The sequence below is a fragment of the Macaca fascicularis genome, chromosome 8 (assembly GCF_037993035.2).
Source record: "Macaca fascicularis isolate 582-1 chromosome 8, T2T-MFA8v1.1".
In the NCBI taxonomy this organism is placed as follows: domain Eukaryota; kingdom Metazoa; phylum Chordata; class Mammalia; order Primates; family Cercopithecidae; genus Macaca; species Macaca fascicularis.
Genome location: NC_088382.1, coordinates 129,811,940 through 129,831,020, shown reverse-complemented (window position 1 = coordinate 129,831,020; position 19,081 = coordinate 129,811,940). Strand labels below are relative to the sequence as shown.

General features: G+C 37.5%; 1 protein-coding gene across 3 annotated transcripts in view; it reads right to left on the bottom strand.

Moving 5' to 3' along the window:
- COL14A1 (collagen type XIV alpha 1 chain) overlaps nucleotides 1–19,081 on the bottom strand; it is a 245,527-nt gene that overhangs the window by 157,389 nt on the left and 69,057 nt on the right. For all 3 annotated transcript variants that reach the window (XM_005563999.5, XM_005563997.5, XM_005563998.5), the window contains exons 6-13: nucleotides 18,872–19,027; nucleotides 17,580–17,699; nucleotides 16,022–16,186; nucleotides 11,751–11,912; nucleotides 8,487–8,638; nucleotides 7,204–7,333; nucleotides 5,647–5,792; nucleotides 2,987–3,116 (exon numbers count right to left, since the gene is read on the bottom strand). In XM_005563999.5, coding sequence (XP_005564056.2) covers nucleotides 2,987–3,116; nucleotides 5,647–5,792; nucleotides 7,204–7,333; nucleotides 8,487–8,638; nucleotides 11,751–11,912; nucleotides 16,022–16,186; nucleotides 17,580–17,699; nucleotides 18,872–19,027 — 1,161 coding nt within the window. The remainder of the gene's footprint in view (nucleotides 1–2,986; nucleotides 3,117–5,646; nucleotides 5,793–7,203; nucleotides 7,334–8,486; nucleotides 8,639–11,750; nucleotides 11,913–16,021; nucleotides 16,187–17,579; nucleotides 17,700–18,871; nucleotides 19,028–19,081) is intronic.

The following is a 19,081-nucleotide window of genomic DNA, read 5'->3' as shown; positions in this document are numbered from 1 at the left end:
TTCAGCATAAACCCACAGTTCTTAGCACGATCTTTTCTTTCTTACTTACTTTCTTTTCTCTTTCTTTCTCTCTTTCTCCCCTCTCTCCCCTCTCTCTCCTTCCTTCCTTCTCCCTTCCCTTCCCTTCCTTCTCCCTTCCCTTCCTTTCCCCCTCCCCTCCCCTCCCCTCCCTTCCCTTCCCTTCCCTTCCTTTCTTTCCTTTCCATTCCTTTCCCACTCTGTCATCCAGGCTGGAGTGCAGTGGTGGGATCTCAGCTTACTGCAACCTCCACCTCCCAGGTTTAACTGATTCTCATGCCGCAGCCTCCTGAGCAGCTGGGATTATATGCGTGTGTTACCACACCTTGCTAGTTTTTATATTTTTGGTAGAGACGGGGTTTCACCATGTTGGCCAGGCTGGTCTTAAACTCCCGACCTCGGGTGATCTGCCTGTTTTGGCCTCCCAAAGTGCCGGCACTACATGCGTGAGCCACCGCAGCCAGCCTAGAGTGGTCTTTATGGCCCTACATGACTGGCCTGCTGCCATTTCACTGCTTCCATCTCCTACTACTCCGTGCCTTTTCCATGCCACTAGCTGTGACTGGAACCTGCCATGCATGCTCATTCATAGGCCACTGCACTTGCCTTCTCTTTGCCTTCAAGGCTCTTCCCCCAGATATCCGCACAGCTGGTTTCTTTGCTTCTTTCAGGTTTCTGACCATATGCCACCTTCTCGATGAAGCTTTCTATGATCATCTTATGTAAAACAGTTCTTCTACCCCCATACTACCAGTCTCCTTCTTCTGCTCTATTTTTTTTCACTGTATATTTCTGGTTTATTGTCTCTCTTCCCCAGTATATTGTAATCTCAGGGGGTTAGATAATTTGGTTTCATTTTGTTCTCAGATCTATTCCCAATATAGCGAGTACTCAATAAACATTCATTGAATCAATGGGTAATTATTTGACCTGAATAAATCACAGTGGCTTTGTGAGACAAATAAAAATAAACATCTTACTATTGCTTTAAAATTATTTAAAGAGGTATTGGTATTTCTGCAGATTCCTGTCAATTCCATAGCTTTTTGAACCTCTTTAAGGACCGCTATCTAATTCAATAAATTAAAAATTTTCCATAATTTTTGACAGTTTCATGAGCTCTTTACAGGCTTATTGTAAAAATAATTGTTAACATTTACTGAGTGTTTTCCATGAGTCTGACACATAACATATGTTAACTTATTAAATTCTTACATTAGAATGCAAGGATAAAGTTGAATTATCCCCATTATATTGATCACAAAATTGAAGTAACTTGTCCAACATCCCAGTTAGTAGGAACAGAAGAGCAATTCGAATTTAACCTAAGAAATTGATTAACTGATTCCAGAGCCCATGATATTAAGAAGGATGCTAATTTCTCCTCTCTCACTGTTTCTCTCTCTTACTCACACTCTCTCATCCCACAAACTCAGTGCTGATAGAGCCAACAAAGCAAAAAACTTGAAGACAAATAATGACAATTACGAGCCATAGCCATGAAGCATGTTTCCTAACCTCAAAGCCCAGTCCTTTCATTAATTCAATACATACTGATTTTTGACAATAAAGATCTTGTAGGAGTTAATGACTCGCTTAATAATTAAGGTGCCAGAGAGGAAGTGTAGAAAAGAAAAAAAAGCAATATAATTAAGTAGTATGCACATTTGGCTCTAAATTTTTCTGGAATTCCATTACATTTGGCAATATAATGGAATAATGTCTAATTTACTTTGCACATAAAAATGCCAGCCTCAGGAACAAGTATCTAGGATATCATTTTTCAGGACCTTTTTGCTAATCATGGGAAGGAGTTGTACATATTTTAATAAGTATAAATAAGTGAACACTCTAAGTGAAAGAGAGATGGGCTGTTGGGGAAAGCTTTTCTTTCAAATAGTTAGAGTCCCAGAATTCACTTATGTGGTAGATGCTTTCTAGCATGATTCATTTCTTTTCTTTTTCTTTCTTGGGCTCTCCCAGAGCTTTTGTTTGTTTCTTTGTTGTTTTAATTACATTGGTCTTTCTCTGAAGAGCAAGAATAACATAGCCTTGACTAACACAGAATGGATGTGTGCAAACTTCTTTATCATTAAACTTCTATTTTGTTTTCCCAAATGGAATCTTAACGAGAAAGGCATTGTAGAAATTGTGCTATTCATCTCCTCCCAAGTCCAGGAGAAGAGTGGTGAGCAAGACCTCAAGTCTCTCTGCACTTTCTTATGTTTCAAAAGATCATGAATAGAGCCATATTTTAATAGTATGTGGTATTATTAGAATGCCATAGTAATATTTTGTTTATATCATATTTTTTAAATAAATGCATACATTTCCCAAAAAGTACTAGGAATTCCCTACATCTAGCCAAAATTAGCCTTACCAATAAAATTTTTGCTCAATTGAAAATGAATTACAATAGTAATAGGCTCAGATAAATACAGCAAAGATTTTCAGGGAAAAATGTTTGTTAATTTTGATATGAGTGGAAAATAAACAGATATTCAGTAACTATGTGCTGAGTGTTTTCACATATACTACTGTATTTAATCTTATATCAACTACATGCTGTAAAATTATTGCTCCTCCTTTTATACAACCAAAAAAGTTTTATCACTCACCCATTGTCACCTAGCTAAAATATGAGTTGAGCTGAGATTCCCATCTCAACTACTATCTTGCAAAGCCCACACTCTTCCCTCTATATTCTGACCTGCATTTGAATTTAGACAAAGAAAGACACAGGTGGAATTATCTGGAGGATGCTGAAGTTCGGTTCTGGCAACTATATCATTTATAATAATACAATATATTAAAAATACATTTTCCTGTCCTAAATAGAATATGAGATTTTTAAAATTACAATTAGCTTTTAAGAAGTTTCAACCCAAACTAGTAGTTCCAATTCAGAATCCCCACATTCATGCGGGCTTTTACTACAGCATCCCAACTGAATGGCTGTGCTGCTCACATGTTGTTTCCTGTCCCGTAACAGGATCGCTGGCCTCTTCTCCAAACATGGCATAAACTGTGACTGTGTATTCTGTATTGGGCAACAACCCACTCAATTCAATATCCGTGTGGGTCTCTCCAATTTTCATCTGAGAAGAACACATGTTGTTAGATCGTTTGCCAATACATATTATTCATGCTGATCGGAGTGGGACAGAACAAAGGTGAGACTTCATAGGATAAGACTTTACGTCCCCTCACAACCCCTCCATCAAACAGGCTTCGGTCATAACTTTTAAATCGTCTCGTGTCATTTTATATTAGGAACAGATATTATGGAACCATATAAGTCTAAAAGTACCATGTGAACTGTGTTAGGATAACTCTTTACATCTGGACAAATGGCAACTCCAGCCAGAATAACAATGTTGAGTATACGCTCCCCAGGAGAGGGTGGGTGAGATTGAATCAGGAATGTTCTCTAGAGACTGTGAGCTCCAGGCCAGTGTGCTGGAGGCAAGGCCAAGTGGGCACCTTTCACTATTTGGCTAATTCTAACCAGTGCTCTGGCCACATGCCCAGTTTTTGCTTCAAACTCAATGAAACTGGGCCAGTTTTGCGGCCCCATTCAACAACAGAATCCACGCAGTTGAATTGCAAGTTACTTCCAGTATTCAGAAGAGATCCAATCACCTTGACACCCAACTTGGCAATTTGCTTTTTTGATTCTTGAACACGTTTTCTGACCCTTGGATTCAGTCAAACTATCCAACATTCTCAGTTGTGCGACAATAGAGTGATGGGATAGTTTTATGTTTTGGAAGGAAAAAAAAAATCTCCATAGACAGTCTACAGGCACATGACTGCCAGGGCTAATCATCAAATTAAAATTTTGAATTTTGAACTAGCTCAACATATATAACATAAACCCACAGAAAATAATATAATACACACTGATGTACCCACTACTCAACTTGGATAAATATCAAATTTTTGTCATATCAACTTCAGATTTTATTTTTTTAAAAATTAATATATACAGATAAAAGGTCTTTCTCATTCTTTCTGTTCACCACCTCCACCCTGAGGTTGATGTATATCTTACTGCTGCATTTTTGTACTTCTGTATGTATATAGATATATCTATAAACAATATATGATCCTGTATGTTTAACAACACACATAATGGGATCATATCAACACAATCTTTTTGCAGCTTGCTATTTTTTTCTGCGTTAATATTACATTTTGAGATTTATCCATGTTGATACACAAGGACAGAGTTGACATCATTAATTTCTTTATGGTATTCTTTTCTATAAATATATCACTAGTTTCCATTCCTCTATTAATAGGCATGTTAGTTGTTTGCAATGTCTTATTCCAACCAAGTGCCTGCATTGAAAAATGCCTGCAAGATGTTTCCCTATGATACATTTCCAAAAAATAGTATATATCTTCAACAGGATGAAATATTTCAAAATATCCTCCGAAGCAGCTGTACCAAACTACATGCCCGCCAGCAGTTACAGGAGTGATTCTTTTCCTGCGTGCTCATGAATACACAGTATTATCAGACTTTAAATTTTTTTTGCTAATCTATTGGTTATAAACTACTATTCCTTTAATTCTCTTTCTCTTTCATAGTGAGGCTGAGCATCTTCTCAGCACCATTTGTAAGTCTCTCTTTTGTCAAAATAATTCAGATCAACTTTAAATTCAAATAGGCAAAAGCCGTCTAAGCCTTGGAAATAAAAAGACACATGTCACCAATACTCTATTCCTGACACTCAGATTCACCATTTTTTCGATCCTAAAGATTTCCGTCATCAGAGACAGGCTTTACACAATTTTAGACAACCAAGTTCTCTGAACTGCTTTGCTTATTAACTGCCCCTGCCTGGTCATTACACTTCCAAGTGTCAGATTCATCCTCTTCATTCCTTACATGTCTGCATTATAGCTATTGTCCCCTATAAATTAAAAATGAGTACTAAAATGTTTGAAAGTCATTTGAAGGTCAAAGGTTCATCATTTAAAATGGAATAAATTCAAAAATTTGCACCAACGAGGTATGTCTATCTACCTCTCAAATTAGTAAGAAAAAACTTAATTCAGTGCATACAGAGAAAATAGTCACTTATGCACCACATAAAGCAAAATATATAACATTCCTCTAGAGTTATTTGGCAATACTGAATGTAAACCTTAATAATTTGCCTACCCTTTGAAAAACAAACTCTATTTCTAGGAATTTATCCTAGGGAAATAAACAATTATGCAAAGATGTATGTTAGGAATATTCACAAAAGCATTATTTATATAGCAAGCTATCTAAATATCCAAAATCATAGATTAATTAAACATGACCTGTTCAAACCAACAGTAGAATACTATGGGTGTATACAATGACTTCGTAAAATTTTCTTTAATGACATGGAACGAGATTCACAATAAATAAAATGAAAACAGCAGGCTACAAAACCACTTCCATTTGTTGCTTTTAAAATGCATTGGCAAAGACTGTTAACAACGGCTATCTCTCGGTGGTGGGATTATACGTGCTTTTTTTTTCTTTTGGCTAATCTGAATTTTCTACATTAAATTTTTACAATAAAAATTTTATTTTATTTAAGGAAATAAAAGATTCTAGGACTGTAGTAGGTAGCAGGTGGTTACCTCTTTTTCATCCCCAGCCAGGTCCTCTGTTAGGGGAGCATAAAGGATCAGGTAACCTGAGGCCCCAGGTACTGCATCCCATTTGACTCGCATGCTGTTCTCAGTCACATCATACAGTAGAAGGTCAGAAGCCATGGGTAAAGCAACTGCAAGAGATTTTTTTTTTTTTAATGTTGAGCCACTTACATATGTGTCCTTGAGAAAAATGAAATTATCAAGAAATAAGATTGACCATAAGAAGGGAGAAAGGGGTTAAGAATAAATTGCAAGCTCCTGCGTTAAACAATGCTGATGAAAAACAGGAAACATTGTTGTTTTCAAATATGGTTCTAGACCCTCCCTAATGTGGCCCTGCCTACTCTTCTAACCACAATGTCAAGTTCAGGACTTTGCTGACATTTCCAGCTCCTTGTACACAGATCTATGAGAGTGCTTACAGTCTTTCATTGCACTAATCTGCTTGCACATCCTTGGTTTGCGTTCCCACCCCCTACTACACTAAAACATCCTTTTACTTTTATTTATTATTTTTTTGAGACCTGTTATTCCTCTGTCATCCAGGCTGGAGTGCAGTGGTGCAATCTTGGCTGCAACCTCCACCTCCTGGGCTCAAGCAATCCTCCCACCTCAGCCTCACAAGTAACTGGGACCACAGTGGCGTGCCACCATGCTTGGCTAATTTTTGTATTTTTTGTAGAGACCGGGTTTCGCCATGTTGCCCAGGCTCACTAAAACATCCTTGAGAATAAGGATTGTCACTAAAATATTTCTGCAAAGTGAGGGCATTAACACTTATCTGACAGATTGTTGCCAGGGATAAATCCAACAGATTTCAGAAAGTGATGATCACAGTGCGTGGCGCATTGTGATTAGTGTTGTTTACCCTGTTATTGTTCTATCAGAGGCAGATTTTTTAGAGCAGTTTTGCATAGTGCCTCGCATGTAATAGGAACTCAGTTAATATTAGAAATGACTACAAGATGTTCGATCTTTTTAAAAAGATTATCTCTTCTCATGATTCTGTGTGCATGTGCATGTGCGTGTGTGTGTGTGTGTGTATTATGTGTGTATGTTGTCATTGTGTGTTACTATGATCCTACCCAGGAAGGGAATTATTAGTATTCAGAAGCTTGTTTTACCTACAATGATATGAACAATGAAGATAGCAGTAACATAATTGCCTTGGCATTCTACTGGGCAGGAGAGCTATGGAGTTTTTTCTCTACTTCTACTGACAAATTCAAGGACAATTCTTGGTTCATAGTAGGCATTTATTAAATACTTAATAAATGAATGAATGTTTTTGTACTTTTCACCACCAAGATTGCTCTTAAACCTATCAGAGATTTATAACAACTTTTTCAAGACATAGCACCTGCAAGACTACAGCTCTAGCATGGACAAGTACCACATATAGCACGACAAATGTCTTCCGTGAATTTGATTGAATTTGATTCAGGATGTCTATCAACACGACCTGAGCAGAATTTCAATTTAAGAAAGGCCCCCTAAGCAGCACTCCACAAAGTTAGAAGTGGGGTAGAATTAAATACATACGTGTAGTTTCAGTTCCCCGTAGGCCTTCACTAGCAGTGTGGGCATAGATTGCAAAGACTGCTATCTGATATTCAGTTAAAGACATCAAGTTTTTCAACACTGTGGAAGATACACTTCCATCTACCACCACCTGTTTAAAGAACAGTTCGAGCAATGAGAGCACGGAATATCTTACACACAGAATTGAAATCAAAAAGCGAAAATATCTCCAGCAAGAATATTTCATTGAATATTTTCTTGTTTGTGCCACATCCTCCTTTCCACTGTGGCAGTCAAACGCTCTTTGAATGCCTACATGAAGTGATGCACCTTTTATGGAACGTGTCCAGAAGTCCCTTGTTAATTCATATCTAATAGAAATAACTGTGTTGATACCAGGCTAATTATTATCCTATTTACATCCACTTAATAACAATAAACATGATATTTTTCCATAGAGCTTTGGGAAGCATTTAAAAGATTTATTAGTCGTGAAAAATAAAAGAATCATTGGAAGCACTCAGATCTCTCTCCTTTTTTTTTTTTTTTTTTTTTTTTTGGTCCAAATGATTTAAGACTCCACAATCTACTTCTCTAACGCTTAAAAAATATCATAAATCCTACCATAACACAGAATATTATGAAATATGCTGAGGTCAGTCAGAGGTTAGAACAACAAAAAGAAAAAGAAAAAAGAATTTCATTGTGTTTTAACATATTCCTTGTGAATTGTGGTATCAAAGGTAGGAAATGGGAAGGATCCAATCATCTGGCAATAGGTGTTCTTGCCTGTGTTAGCCAAGCCATAAAAAATGCTGGCCACAGCTGCTTTATTATTGGCTTTTCCATTGCACTCATCCCTACAAATGTCCAGGAAACTCCAAGGCTTGGAGGACTAGTCCGTATATGACCACGTACTTTGGAATGCACAGACTTCACTGAGGCAGAAAGCTCAGATCACTCCCAAGCAGAAAAAATGCACAAATAGCAAAAGGGGTCCTGGCCAGATAATTAGCTACTGATACCTTTTACTTTAGAACTTACTAATTTGAAGAAGAAAAATACGTTGTGTTAGAAAGTCATACATGACCAGTTCTGAGCGTTATTTGGAGAGATGAAAGATGTAATTGCCATAACTCAGAGATATGGGAGAACAATATGAACAAGTGGAAATGCATTTCAGTCAAATTCTTTAAAATGTCTGTGACGGAATAATCTTATACATAAATTTCTGCCTTGTTCTCACTACTGTAGAAGACTTGAGAGAATAAAAAGGATGGTTGAAAATACTGTCTCCTTATTACCTCGTCTGGTTTTCCACCCCTGGTAGGATAATACACAACTCTGTATTTTTCCACATTTCCTGGGGCATGAGTCCAGTTAACCATAAAGCTTCTGGCAGTGACTTCAGAAGTAATCAACTCCGTAGGCGGCCCAGTGATGGCATGGGCTGAGGCTAAATTAAAGAAACACATCAAATAAACCTCTTACCCAAAGTTATTTCTTATGAAGCTAAGACATCTCATTAGACAGAAATAAATACTGATTTTATGCTGCCTCTAAGATTTTCCTCTTTAGATAAGTTGATTCAGTTATCCATTTGTTCATTCAAACATTTAAATGTCTATTAGGTGCCAGGTACTACGCTAAGTTCTGAGGATACCAAACTTAAATAAGATGTAGTTCTTGACTCTAGAGAACTTTCTCAAATTAAGGTCATTGTTAATAAATAATAAAAACAAACATTAACAGCTGGGCATGGTAGCTCATGCCTGTAATCCCAACACTTTGGGAGGCCAAGGTGGGTGGATCACCTGAGGTCAGATCAGGAGTTCGAGACTAGCCTGGCCAACATGGCAAAACCCCGTCTCTACTAAAAATTCAAAAATTAGCTGGGGATGGTGGCAGGTGCCTGTAATCCCAGCTACTCAGAAGCCTAAGGCACAAGAATCGCTTGAACCAGGAGGCGGAGGTTGCAGTGAGCCGAGATCGTGCCACTGCACTCCAGCCTGGGGAATAGAGCGAGACTCTGCCTCCAAACAAACACACAAACAAACATGAACTAAGCATGTGTGTATTGAAAGTTTCTCTTCAGAGTCTTTAGAAGTTTTTTTTTTTTAATCTCATCTACTTCTCCCTAGTTCCTATTACTGTTCACACTTCGTATGTGAGAAAATCAAGGCACAATGAAGTTAGCTAACATGACCAAGGTCTCACAATTAGTATCAGAGTTGACATTGATATCTGGGCTTGACACGAGAGTCTGTGTTTTTAAGCATCAGAGAACACAGGCTCTATAGTAAAAATTTCAGTTCAACAAGTGACTAATATCTAAAAATGTGAAAGAAGAAAAAGCAACTAACATATATTAAATGCCCACTATGAGCTCAACACTACATAAGCATTTTTTCGTATGTGTTACACATGTTAAAGCAAATGATTCTATAAAAATTTGGGACATGCAGAATCTAAGTGGAGGGGGGATACAATATGTAAATGATAATAACAAGGTGAAACTTTAGAATTTCTCACACTTTAAGGGCACTCACTCAAAGGGACTTTAATAATCTCAATTTTTAAAATACTGTTTTGAACACAAACTATGGCCAGGAACTTTATTACATGCTGTATCATCAACCACATGTAGACTTTTTTTGGAAAAACTGAGCTCTAAAGTAGCTTCACTTTGAAGCTCAGGGAAATGTGTTCAGGATCATACTGCTTGGATGCCCAGCCCAGCCCCATGAGATCTAGCCTGGGGAAAGGCGAATGATGACAGAGAGAAGGACATGTAGCCAGAAAGAACCATTTCACGCTGGTTACAACAGAGGCAGCAAATAAAACCAGACTCTTAAAAGAAGACTTGGATATTACCCTCTTCTCAGATTACAACTCTATAAGGCAAGCGCAACCTGCAGACCAGTGATATTGTGAGGGGCAAGGCTTAACAATCTATGATGGATTTGCTCCAAGAAAGAGAAGAGCTGTGCTTTACTCTATTCCTTTTGCTGAGTATAACTAAAAACTCTGGAAATTATATCAAAGACAAGCATAAGAAGACGCTGAAAAGTAGAGAGAAGAAGGTCAATGAGTGCAGAACTACAGGGCTCAGGAGCTCCCAGTAGTGAGCTCCCACTTCCTTTTACTCATATATCCCACACATGGAGCTAAAGTATCTGGCAACCTAGAAACACCAACAGATACAGACTAAAAATTGCTAACAAAATCTTCTCCCTCTAGCAAAGGACCAGGAAATGGCCAGCCTACCAAGACTGAAACTTTTAAAACATTTTTGGCAATAACTGTTCTACTGCAGATAATCAACACAGAAAAACACTGTGGCCACATCTTTACCCATGCCAGCAAAGGCCTAGTGGGAAGCCAAAATTTCCAGCCTTTCTTGGCTGTAATAGGGTGCCCTAATATCCACCCCAAGCCCCTCATGCCAGCTAGGGTGGTGTGAGAGGTCAAGCAGAGGAGAGATATTCATCCCCAGCAGAGGGTAATGAATCTTTTCCCCTACAATCCTATCTGTGATATCAAGGGAGACCACATGAAGAGACTGCCTGGACCCTCAACCCCACCTGGGGGTAATAAGGCACCATCCCCCCTCACTCTGTGATGGTGTCAGAGGAGACCTAGCAGTGAGTCAGGACTTTCACCACTGTCCAGTAGCAAGGAGGCCACTCTTAATGAAAACCAAACTAAACAAAACATGCAACTGGGATATGATCCAGCCATTGTACTACTGGGCATTATCCCAGAGAAATGAAAACTTATGTTTGCACAAGAACCTCTACATGAACATTCACAGCAGCTTGATTCATCATAGCCAAAGGCTGAAAGCAACCCAGGAGCCCCTCGACGTGTGAGTGGTTAAACAAACTGTGGCACATCCACATCATGGAATCTGACACTCAATTAAAAAGAAAGCGCTGTTGACACGTGCAACAACTTGGATGAATGTCCAGGGAATTCTCCTGCATGAAAAAACTCAATCCCCAAAGGTTACATACCACATACCTCCGTTCACATAATATTTTTGACATGAAAAATATTGGAGATGGAGTAGTGGTTGTCTGGGATCATAGAGAGAGGGAGAGGGATATAAGTGAGGGTGGCTATAAAAGGGAACAGGAACGATCCTTGTGGTGGAAACGTGCTGCATCTTGCCTGTATCAATGGCAAGCATTCTGCTTGTAGTAATGCAATTAGCTTTACAAGATTTTGCCATTGGAGAAGCGAGTAAAGAACACACAATCTTTCCATGTATTATTTCTTACAAACTGTATTTGAATGCATAATTATCTTAAAATTAAAAAGTTTAATTTTTAAATAAAAGTAAACGTTACATTATGGAGAAAATCATCTTGTATTTAAACAGTCTCTCCTTCACCTCCACAAAGCCTGCTAATATACTTCCTTTTCTACTCTGACGGCTCGGGTCTTAGGGGAATAGGGGGTCTTCAGAAAGCCAACATGGAAAATGAAAAGAATTTTCCCAATTCACGATAGGCTTGTGCACCGTAATACTGACATACACAGGACTGCTCTGTCACTCATTTTACCTTTAATTTCTCTGTCCTGTTCTTCCACTCTAGAGCAGACAGTCCTGGTCAGACTCTCCACAACTGTGTGCATCAGGTCGAATTCGGCAACATTGTACACATGAGTGCTGTCCGGTTCAGAGGCGATCTCCTGCAGCTCATTCACATCCGCGTTTTTCACCCCTTACACGGAGGAAAGCAGGAGAATGGTGACCTTTATGCCCCCTTGGAAAGAGTGACTGTGGTGGGCTTGATCTGACCCAGTCAGTCAATCTTCACTGCAGTCAAAGCATCATCTGCTACTTGTATATGTATATATTTAAAATTTTATTTAAAATGCACACACATGAAATAAACTGATGAAATGAAAAAATATCGTCTTATATCTATTATATAACACAAAACAATAGCTCTGATTCTAACAAATTATTCATGTAGAAAGAAAGTAAGCAAAAAAAGGGAAGAGCGAGCATATGTACCATTGACAAGATGAAAGCTATTATGTGCTTGTGTCCCAGTAAACAACACTTGGGACTCCCCCAACCCCATCTGAGAGGCTGCTTCAGTCACCCTCCCTCGTTCTGGTGGACTTGCAGTCTTGGATTTGGTTATAGGCATCTGCCACTTTAAAGAGGAACATTTCATATCAGATTGCTTTTTACAAAAAGTCAGTTGCAGAATCATTTTTAAATGATTAGATATTAATTTTACTCAATACATCGTAACAGGAAGATGACTTCATAAAACTAAATTCTGTTTTGCATGAATATTGCGAAGCAATAGTAATTAAACCAGCATCCTAAACTATCAAAGCTTCAGGTTTAAGTTTCTATAAAATAAGTTTACTGAAATTGAGAAATACTGCTAGAACAAATATACATATATATATATATTTGAAATTATGATTCTATAGCATTAAGCCAAGGAGAAAGCTAGGGAAAATTATTTTTTAACATACTCAAATACAATTTGCTGTCTAGTAACCACTGCAATTTTACTAATGTAAATAGAAAATTTCTGGTCCTTCCACAGTATCTACTGAATGCCATGGTCAAGCACAAAGTTGGGTGTCTGGAATACAGCAGGGACTAGAATAGGACAGAAAGCAGTGAACACAAACCCTTAAAAAAGAGTTTGATCACCGTGCCCCCAAGCACCATAGTAAGTGTTTTCCATATAATAACACCTTTAATCCTCACAAACAATCCTATGAGTTTAGAACTATTGTTCCCCTATTTCATACTGCCTCTCAGAAGACTGTACATTAAAATGACTAAATATTTACCAACAATGTTAGAGATATGAAAGGAGAGGCATAAGGTCACGTTTTCTGGGTGGGAAGGTAGATTTCCCTTCCCCAAGCTTCATCAAACAAGGAGGATTTCTTTATAATCCCCGTCGTTTCAATCATCAGAGGGCATTAAAAGGAGGTTCTATAGAAGCAAGGAAGAGAAATTACCTGGGGCAACATGAATTACTTCTTAGATGGCTGCCTGTGCCAATTGATTTATCTTTCAACCCCAACATATTGAGCAACAAAGCGTTAGTTGTCTCTGAACTATTTGCTTTAGGAGGTTGCAGGATAATAAATACTGCTGATTTCCAGGTAATTTTCAGAGAAGTCTAAATCCCATCTGGATGAATTTACTTAAAGCTTTGCTTTAAAAATCGCTTATTTATCATTAACAAGAGCAGAAAATGGAGAATAAACACATAAATTAATCCTCCATTAGGGTAAGTCTTTGACAGAGATTTCCTTTATTGGACAAAAGTACAGGAAAATAAATCTCTGATGGTTCTTGCCTGAAGGACTTCTACAATTGCTTCTAAAATGTACATCTGAATGAATATAACATTGAATGCATGCTGGAGCAGTGCCAATAATGCTTTTTTTGTGATATTCAGTTGAAACTGACAAGTCTGGACTTATATAGGAATATTCTGGGAAAAATAGACCCAATTTTGCCTCTCCCTCACCTTCCCAAATAAAATAGTTTGACTGTTGCAATTGCACAGAAAAAGAGAGGAAATGGTCATCATGACTTTGGAGGAATTTGTTTTGTAAGGATTTTGCCTTGTTCATCTTTGTACCCCAACAACCTCCACAATGCCTGGTGCATAGTATGTAAGCTAATGCTTCTTGAATTAAGCATTCTATAAGCCACATTGTGAGTAGCAAATCTAAGACAGGGTCTTAAGATTTTTTTTTTTCATTGATAACTCTAAAAGATGTACTATTAAATTTCAGGGTAAGAAATGTTCCTACAGAGCAAATTTAACTCAACTCCTAGGACCAACTTCACATTTTTCTTTACAAGTGAAGCACCGTATGGTTAAATTCATTTACTGCCCCTTTAAATTCCAGGGGTGTGCTGGTGAATGTGGTAAATATTTAACAGTCAGATTTCTGCCCTAATTTATAGTGTTTGCCAATTTCTGTAGAATAAATACCCCCACTGTAGCTTATTCCAGACTACCAATATGAGGTCACAGAATGCAGACTTGGGAAGAGATGTGCACAGTTGGCTCTTGCAAACTGGCATGAGCTGGCTCCTGCACACCACTGAGCTATAACACCTAGCTCCTCCCGCACCACACACACATGCACACAAAATAACAAGGTTCTAATTCACCAAAACAAAGTTCGAACATAATACATTTTTAATTTTTTCCTGGGATTTCTTTGTTCTTTCTTCTGTAAATGAAAAATGTAGCAGTAATGGCTGTACACATCACTTACTTGAATAATAATAATACACCTCTCTTACATGTATGTTTCATGGATATTTTTATTTTTAATACTATGGGTTATAATGCTATCTTAGAAATTCTTTAGAGCACTAACTTATTAAACAGCCATTTATGGGATACTTTTTAAGTGTCAAGCACTGGGATAGGCGATCAGGATGAAAAGGTGAAGAAGATACAACCTGAACCTCCGGGAATTCACTGCTTGGAGATGCTGTAGGAATAAGGCAAAGAAACAGGAGGGAACACCATAGTTCCCACAGCTTCTGCAGCTGTTCCTAGACTGTACTTGGCTACATACTAGTAGGAAACAAGTTCTGAATAAATGATCAGAAACATCCTCTGATGAAAAATTTTATATATATATATATATATGAAAACTTCTTAGGATCTTTCTCTAAGGGAGAGAAATTTAACCAATATACACAGAGGAGATATTCCTGTGGGCTTACCAGTAGTTCTCAACCCTGGAGAATGATTTTAAGATACAGATCTGGGTATGGTTTCAAAACACGTATTCCCAGGCCCCTTCTCCCTGGATAGTTCCATTTCACAGCAGTAGAAGTACTCTGAAATATGTAGTTTTTATGCCAGCACCCACTATAACTGGGTATGGAACTCCAGGGTAGAGATTACTCTCTTTTGATAGAAGAAGCATCTCATGGGAAGTTCACAAAAAGAAACATGCACCATCTTCTTGATAAATGCAGGAAGATAAATGCATTTTATTTGGACTAAAGACTTATCACAAATAAAATAAATATGTAAAACATAATAAAAGGGAGCATTCATGATAACCCATTTCAAATGTCTTCAGAGCCCTATTAAGGAATTTGCTGTTATATTTTGGTTTGTATTTCAGTGTTGCATGGGAATCAGGCATTTTTTCTGCTGAGAAAGTTTGTTGTTCTCTACTAAATAGAAGACCTTCCCGTTGCCAAAGAAAATGTTAACATTTTAATCAACAGCAAAGTTGCATCATCTAAATATTTTGTAGTTATTCCAAATGTATGCTATATATATACACACACATATATGTGTATATATATGTGTATATATATGCTTTTTCACACAAGAAGGATACCTTATAAAGGGTTAGTTTCCGAAAAGAACTACTACAAATCTTGAACTTTGTGTCTTCTTTATGTAGTTGCAGGACCCTAATTCCTTGAAAATGATAAATTAGAGTCTTCCTATACTGCCAGAAAAGAGATAGCTGTGACCCTTAAGGAAAGTCTTGACTTATTAAACAGTAACAAACATATACCAGGCCTTTGCATGCCACTTTATGCTTTTTGCAGCATTTTATACATGACACCTCACTTAGAAATCCTCATACCATGGGATACATGACAGCTAGCATCACTCCCATTTTAACTGTAAGGAAGCTGGGCTCAGATCACAGGGCTGCCTATGGCAAGGGCCAAGACTAGAAAGTGCTCAGGTCTCCTGGCTTTCAGTGAAGTGTATTTCACATTACATATTGTTTTAAGTGGTTGTGGGTCTATGACCTTAGTTGAAACAAGACTAAAAAGAGCACATACCTATGGCAAACAGTTCTACACCAGACTCACGAAGGTTTCTAGATGGTGGAATAATGTCATCCTGGGATTTTCCATCTGTGATTAAAATACCGATTTTGGATACTCCAGTCCTTGATCCTGCTTCAGGTTTGAAGCTATTTTCAAAAATGTAGTTCAAAGCAAGACCTTGTAGAAAACAAGGAAAAGTAAACACCAGCCATCTCTAATAAAAAGTCTCCAAATTCTCCAAAATACAACCACAAGATGGGTAACCTATTGAGCCACAGGAGTTTTTATTACATGTGAATCTTCATTGTTATAATAACCTTGTCTTTCACAGATTCAACAAGGAACTAAAATCCACTGGAATAAAGGTAATGAAAACAATTAAACACTGCATTCTCTCAGAAACTAGCATTTATAAAGAACTCTGAATTCATGGCCAATGGATGATAATAGATATTGTGTACAAGCAGATCTGAACCTTTATAATTTAGGATGAAGCAAGAATACTCACACAGTAGTGCGTTATCATTAGGTTTTCAATTTGTTCGTGATATTCTAAGGAACCGAAAAATCCCTCTCTTTGTTTTTTAGGAGTAGAAGGGACAGATCTAAAATCATTAATCATACTCCTGCCTTGTGTGTATGACACTTTCCATCCAGAAAAAAATAAGAAATGGTCCAATATTGTTATAGGATTTGTGTTTAATAAATTGTTTGCTGCATAAAAATCAATAACAACATTTACATTGTTTCATCTGAGCATCTCTAATATGTACCTGTGGTAGGCAATACAGGTTGAATATCCACTATTAAATCCTTGAGACCAGAATAGTTTTGGATTTCAGGTATTTTTGGATTTTGGAATATTTGCATTATATTTTCTGGTTGAGCAGCCCAAATCTAAACAATAAAAACTTGAAATGCTTCAATGAGCATTTTTTTAGCATCATGTTGGCACTCAAACATTTTGGATTTTCAGAGTTGGGATGCTCAGCTTGCAGCATGTCTCAAGGTTAAAATTTTTACAAACCCTTTGTGACTGTGCCATGGATGATTATAATGTAAATATTCTTATATTCATCATTCATCAAAAATACTGGTGAGCCAAAGATCCATATTACTATTAACAGAGAGGATCTTGACTTTTCAGAAAATTATATCATAATATCTTCATGATAACTACTGATTGCAGAATAAGGGCAAAGAAAATATCTCCTTTGAAAATAAGAAGAGATTTGTTTCTATTTAAATAACAGGGTGGAGGATGGCAGGAAGAGAAAAGCAGTGAAGAGAGTAGCTGACAAAAGTCAGACAGCTACTCCACTCTGTTGGTCTCAGGGCTTGCTTCATTTTCTCCCAACCCAACCAAGCCCTTCCTGAAACATGAGTCATAGAGTAAAAGGAATGAGATATCTGGCTTTTATCTCAATGCTGAATTTGGGAAAACCGTCATCAAAGAATCCTAAGTGCTAGTTTAATTAAAACATTATGATAACACAAAGTGGCAAAATGAGGTAATACAATTATTTTTCAAAAAGATATGTTGTTATAACATGGATTGAACAAAATATACCTGTTAGTGTATTTCCTCCTTTATATGGGAGGTTTCGGACAGCTTCAATCACCTCATCTTTTGTGCTAAATGCATTCAAGTGCCATTCTATTCTGGGGTCGCCACTATACTGTGCAAGACCTGGAAAAAAAGATTAGGAAATTCACCAGGAATAATGGGTTACTCAAAAATGTAGTGAGCTACTCAAGAAACTAGAACGACGAAAGGCCTCATCTTTGCAATATATATATATTTTTTTGGCCCGGCTATAAATTTTCAGAAAGACTTGCTGAGTAAGATGAATTAAAGGAATCAAGTTAAACATATACGGGGTTCGAGGGAGTGGACATATTTTCTAGCCATTTATAAATGAGTACCCAATTAGGTACTTGACATTAAAAAAAAAAAAAATCTGATCATGTTTGTAGACAAAAGGCCTAGATTTATTTGTTGTTGATTTATTCTCAAAGGAGTGATTTTTCTTTTTTTTTTTTTTTTTTTTTGAGACGGAGTCTTGCTCTGTCACCCAGGCTGGAGTGCAGTGGCAGGATCTCAGCTCACTGCAAGCTCCGCCTCCCGGGTTTACGCCATTCTCCTGCCTCAGCCTCCCGAGTAGCTGGAACTACAGGCGCCCGCCACCTCACCCGGCTATTTTTTTGTATTTTTTAGTAGAGACGGGGTTTCACCGTGTTAGCCGGGATCGTCTCTCGATCTCCTGACCTCGTGATCCGCCCGTCTCGGCCTCCCAAAGTGCTGGGATTACAGGCTTGAGCCACCGCGCCCGGCCGGAGTGATTTTTCTTAATGGCTATTTAAAAGTTAAACTAGGAGACTTTGTTTAACAAAGATTTATTATTTTTATTATTTGTAATATTGCTCAAAGATTTACAACTTTTTTGCTTGTTATCTGGGCTAGAATTAATTTGGCAAAGATTATCTTGTAGTATAAAATGACTGCCAATTTTCTAGTTCAACATTTTCCTAGATTTAGTTATTTCTTTTAAATAAAAAGAAAACTACTATGCAATAAATTCTTAAACCAGCTGTAACTTTTAAAGTTTTATTTTTATTATTAACAGAGAAGATCTTGACTTTTCAGAAAATTAAAATATGTTCAATAATTAATTGAATGACACTGTCATTGCAAAAATTAGAAGGAATAAATATTTATTGATTGAAACATGTGCTTTGGAGATGATGAGTATCCTGCAATCCTGAAAGTCACTTTGTAAGGAATTTTTGAAATTTCTTAAAACACTTCCCAGCGGTTTTGCACTGACAGCTGACTGCTACTGCTAATAATAGAAATTATACCAATTCGTGTCTTCTCTGAGCCCACATCGAATGCTGTAACCAGGTTTTCCAAGAAAAGCCGAACCAGTCTGAAGTTGAATCTTCCAATACTCCATGAACCATCGACCAGGATTACAATGTCAGCAATCGCTGGAGTTTGACAGACAAATTTCACTTCTGCAAAGCACAAACCAGAAAAATGCATGTGTTACTGTCACAGTAACTTCAAAA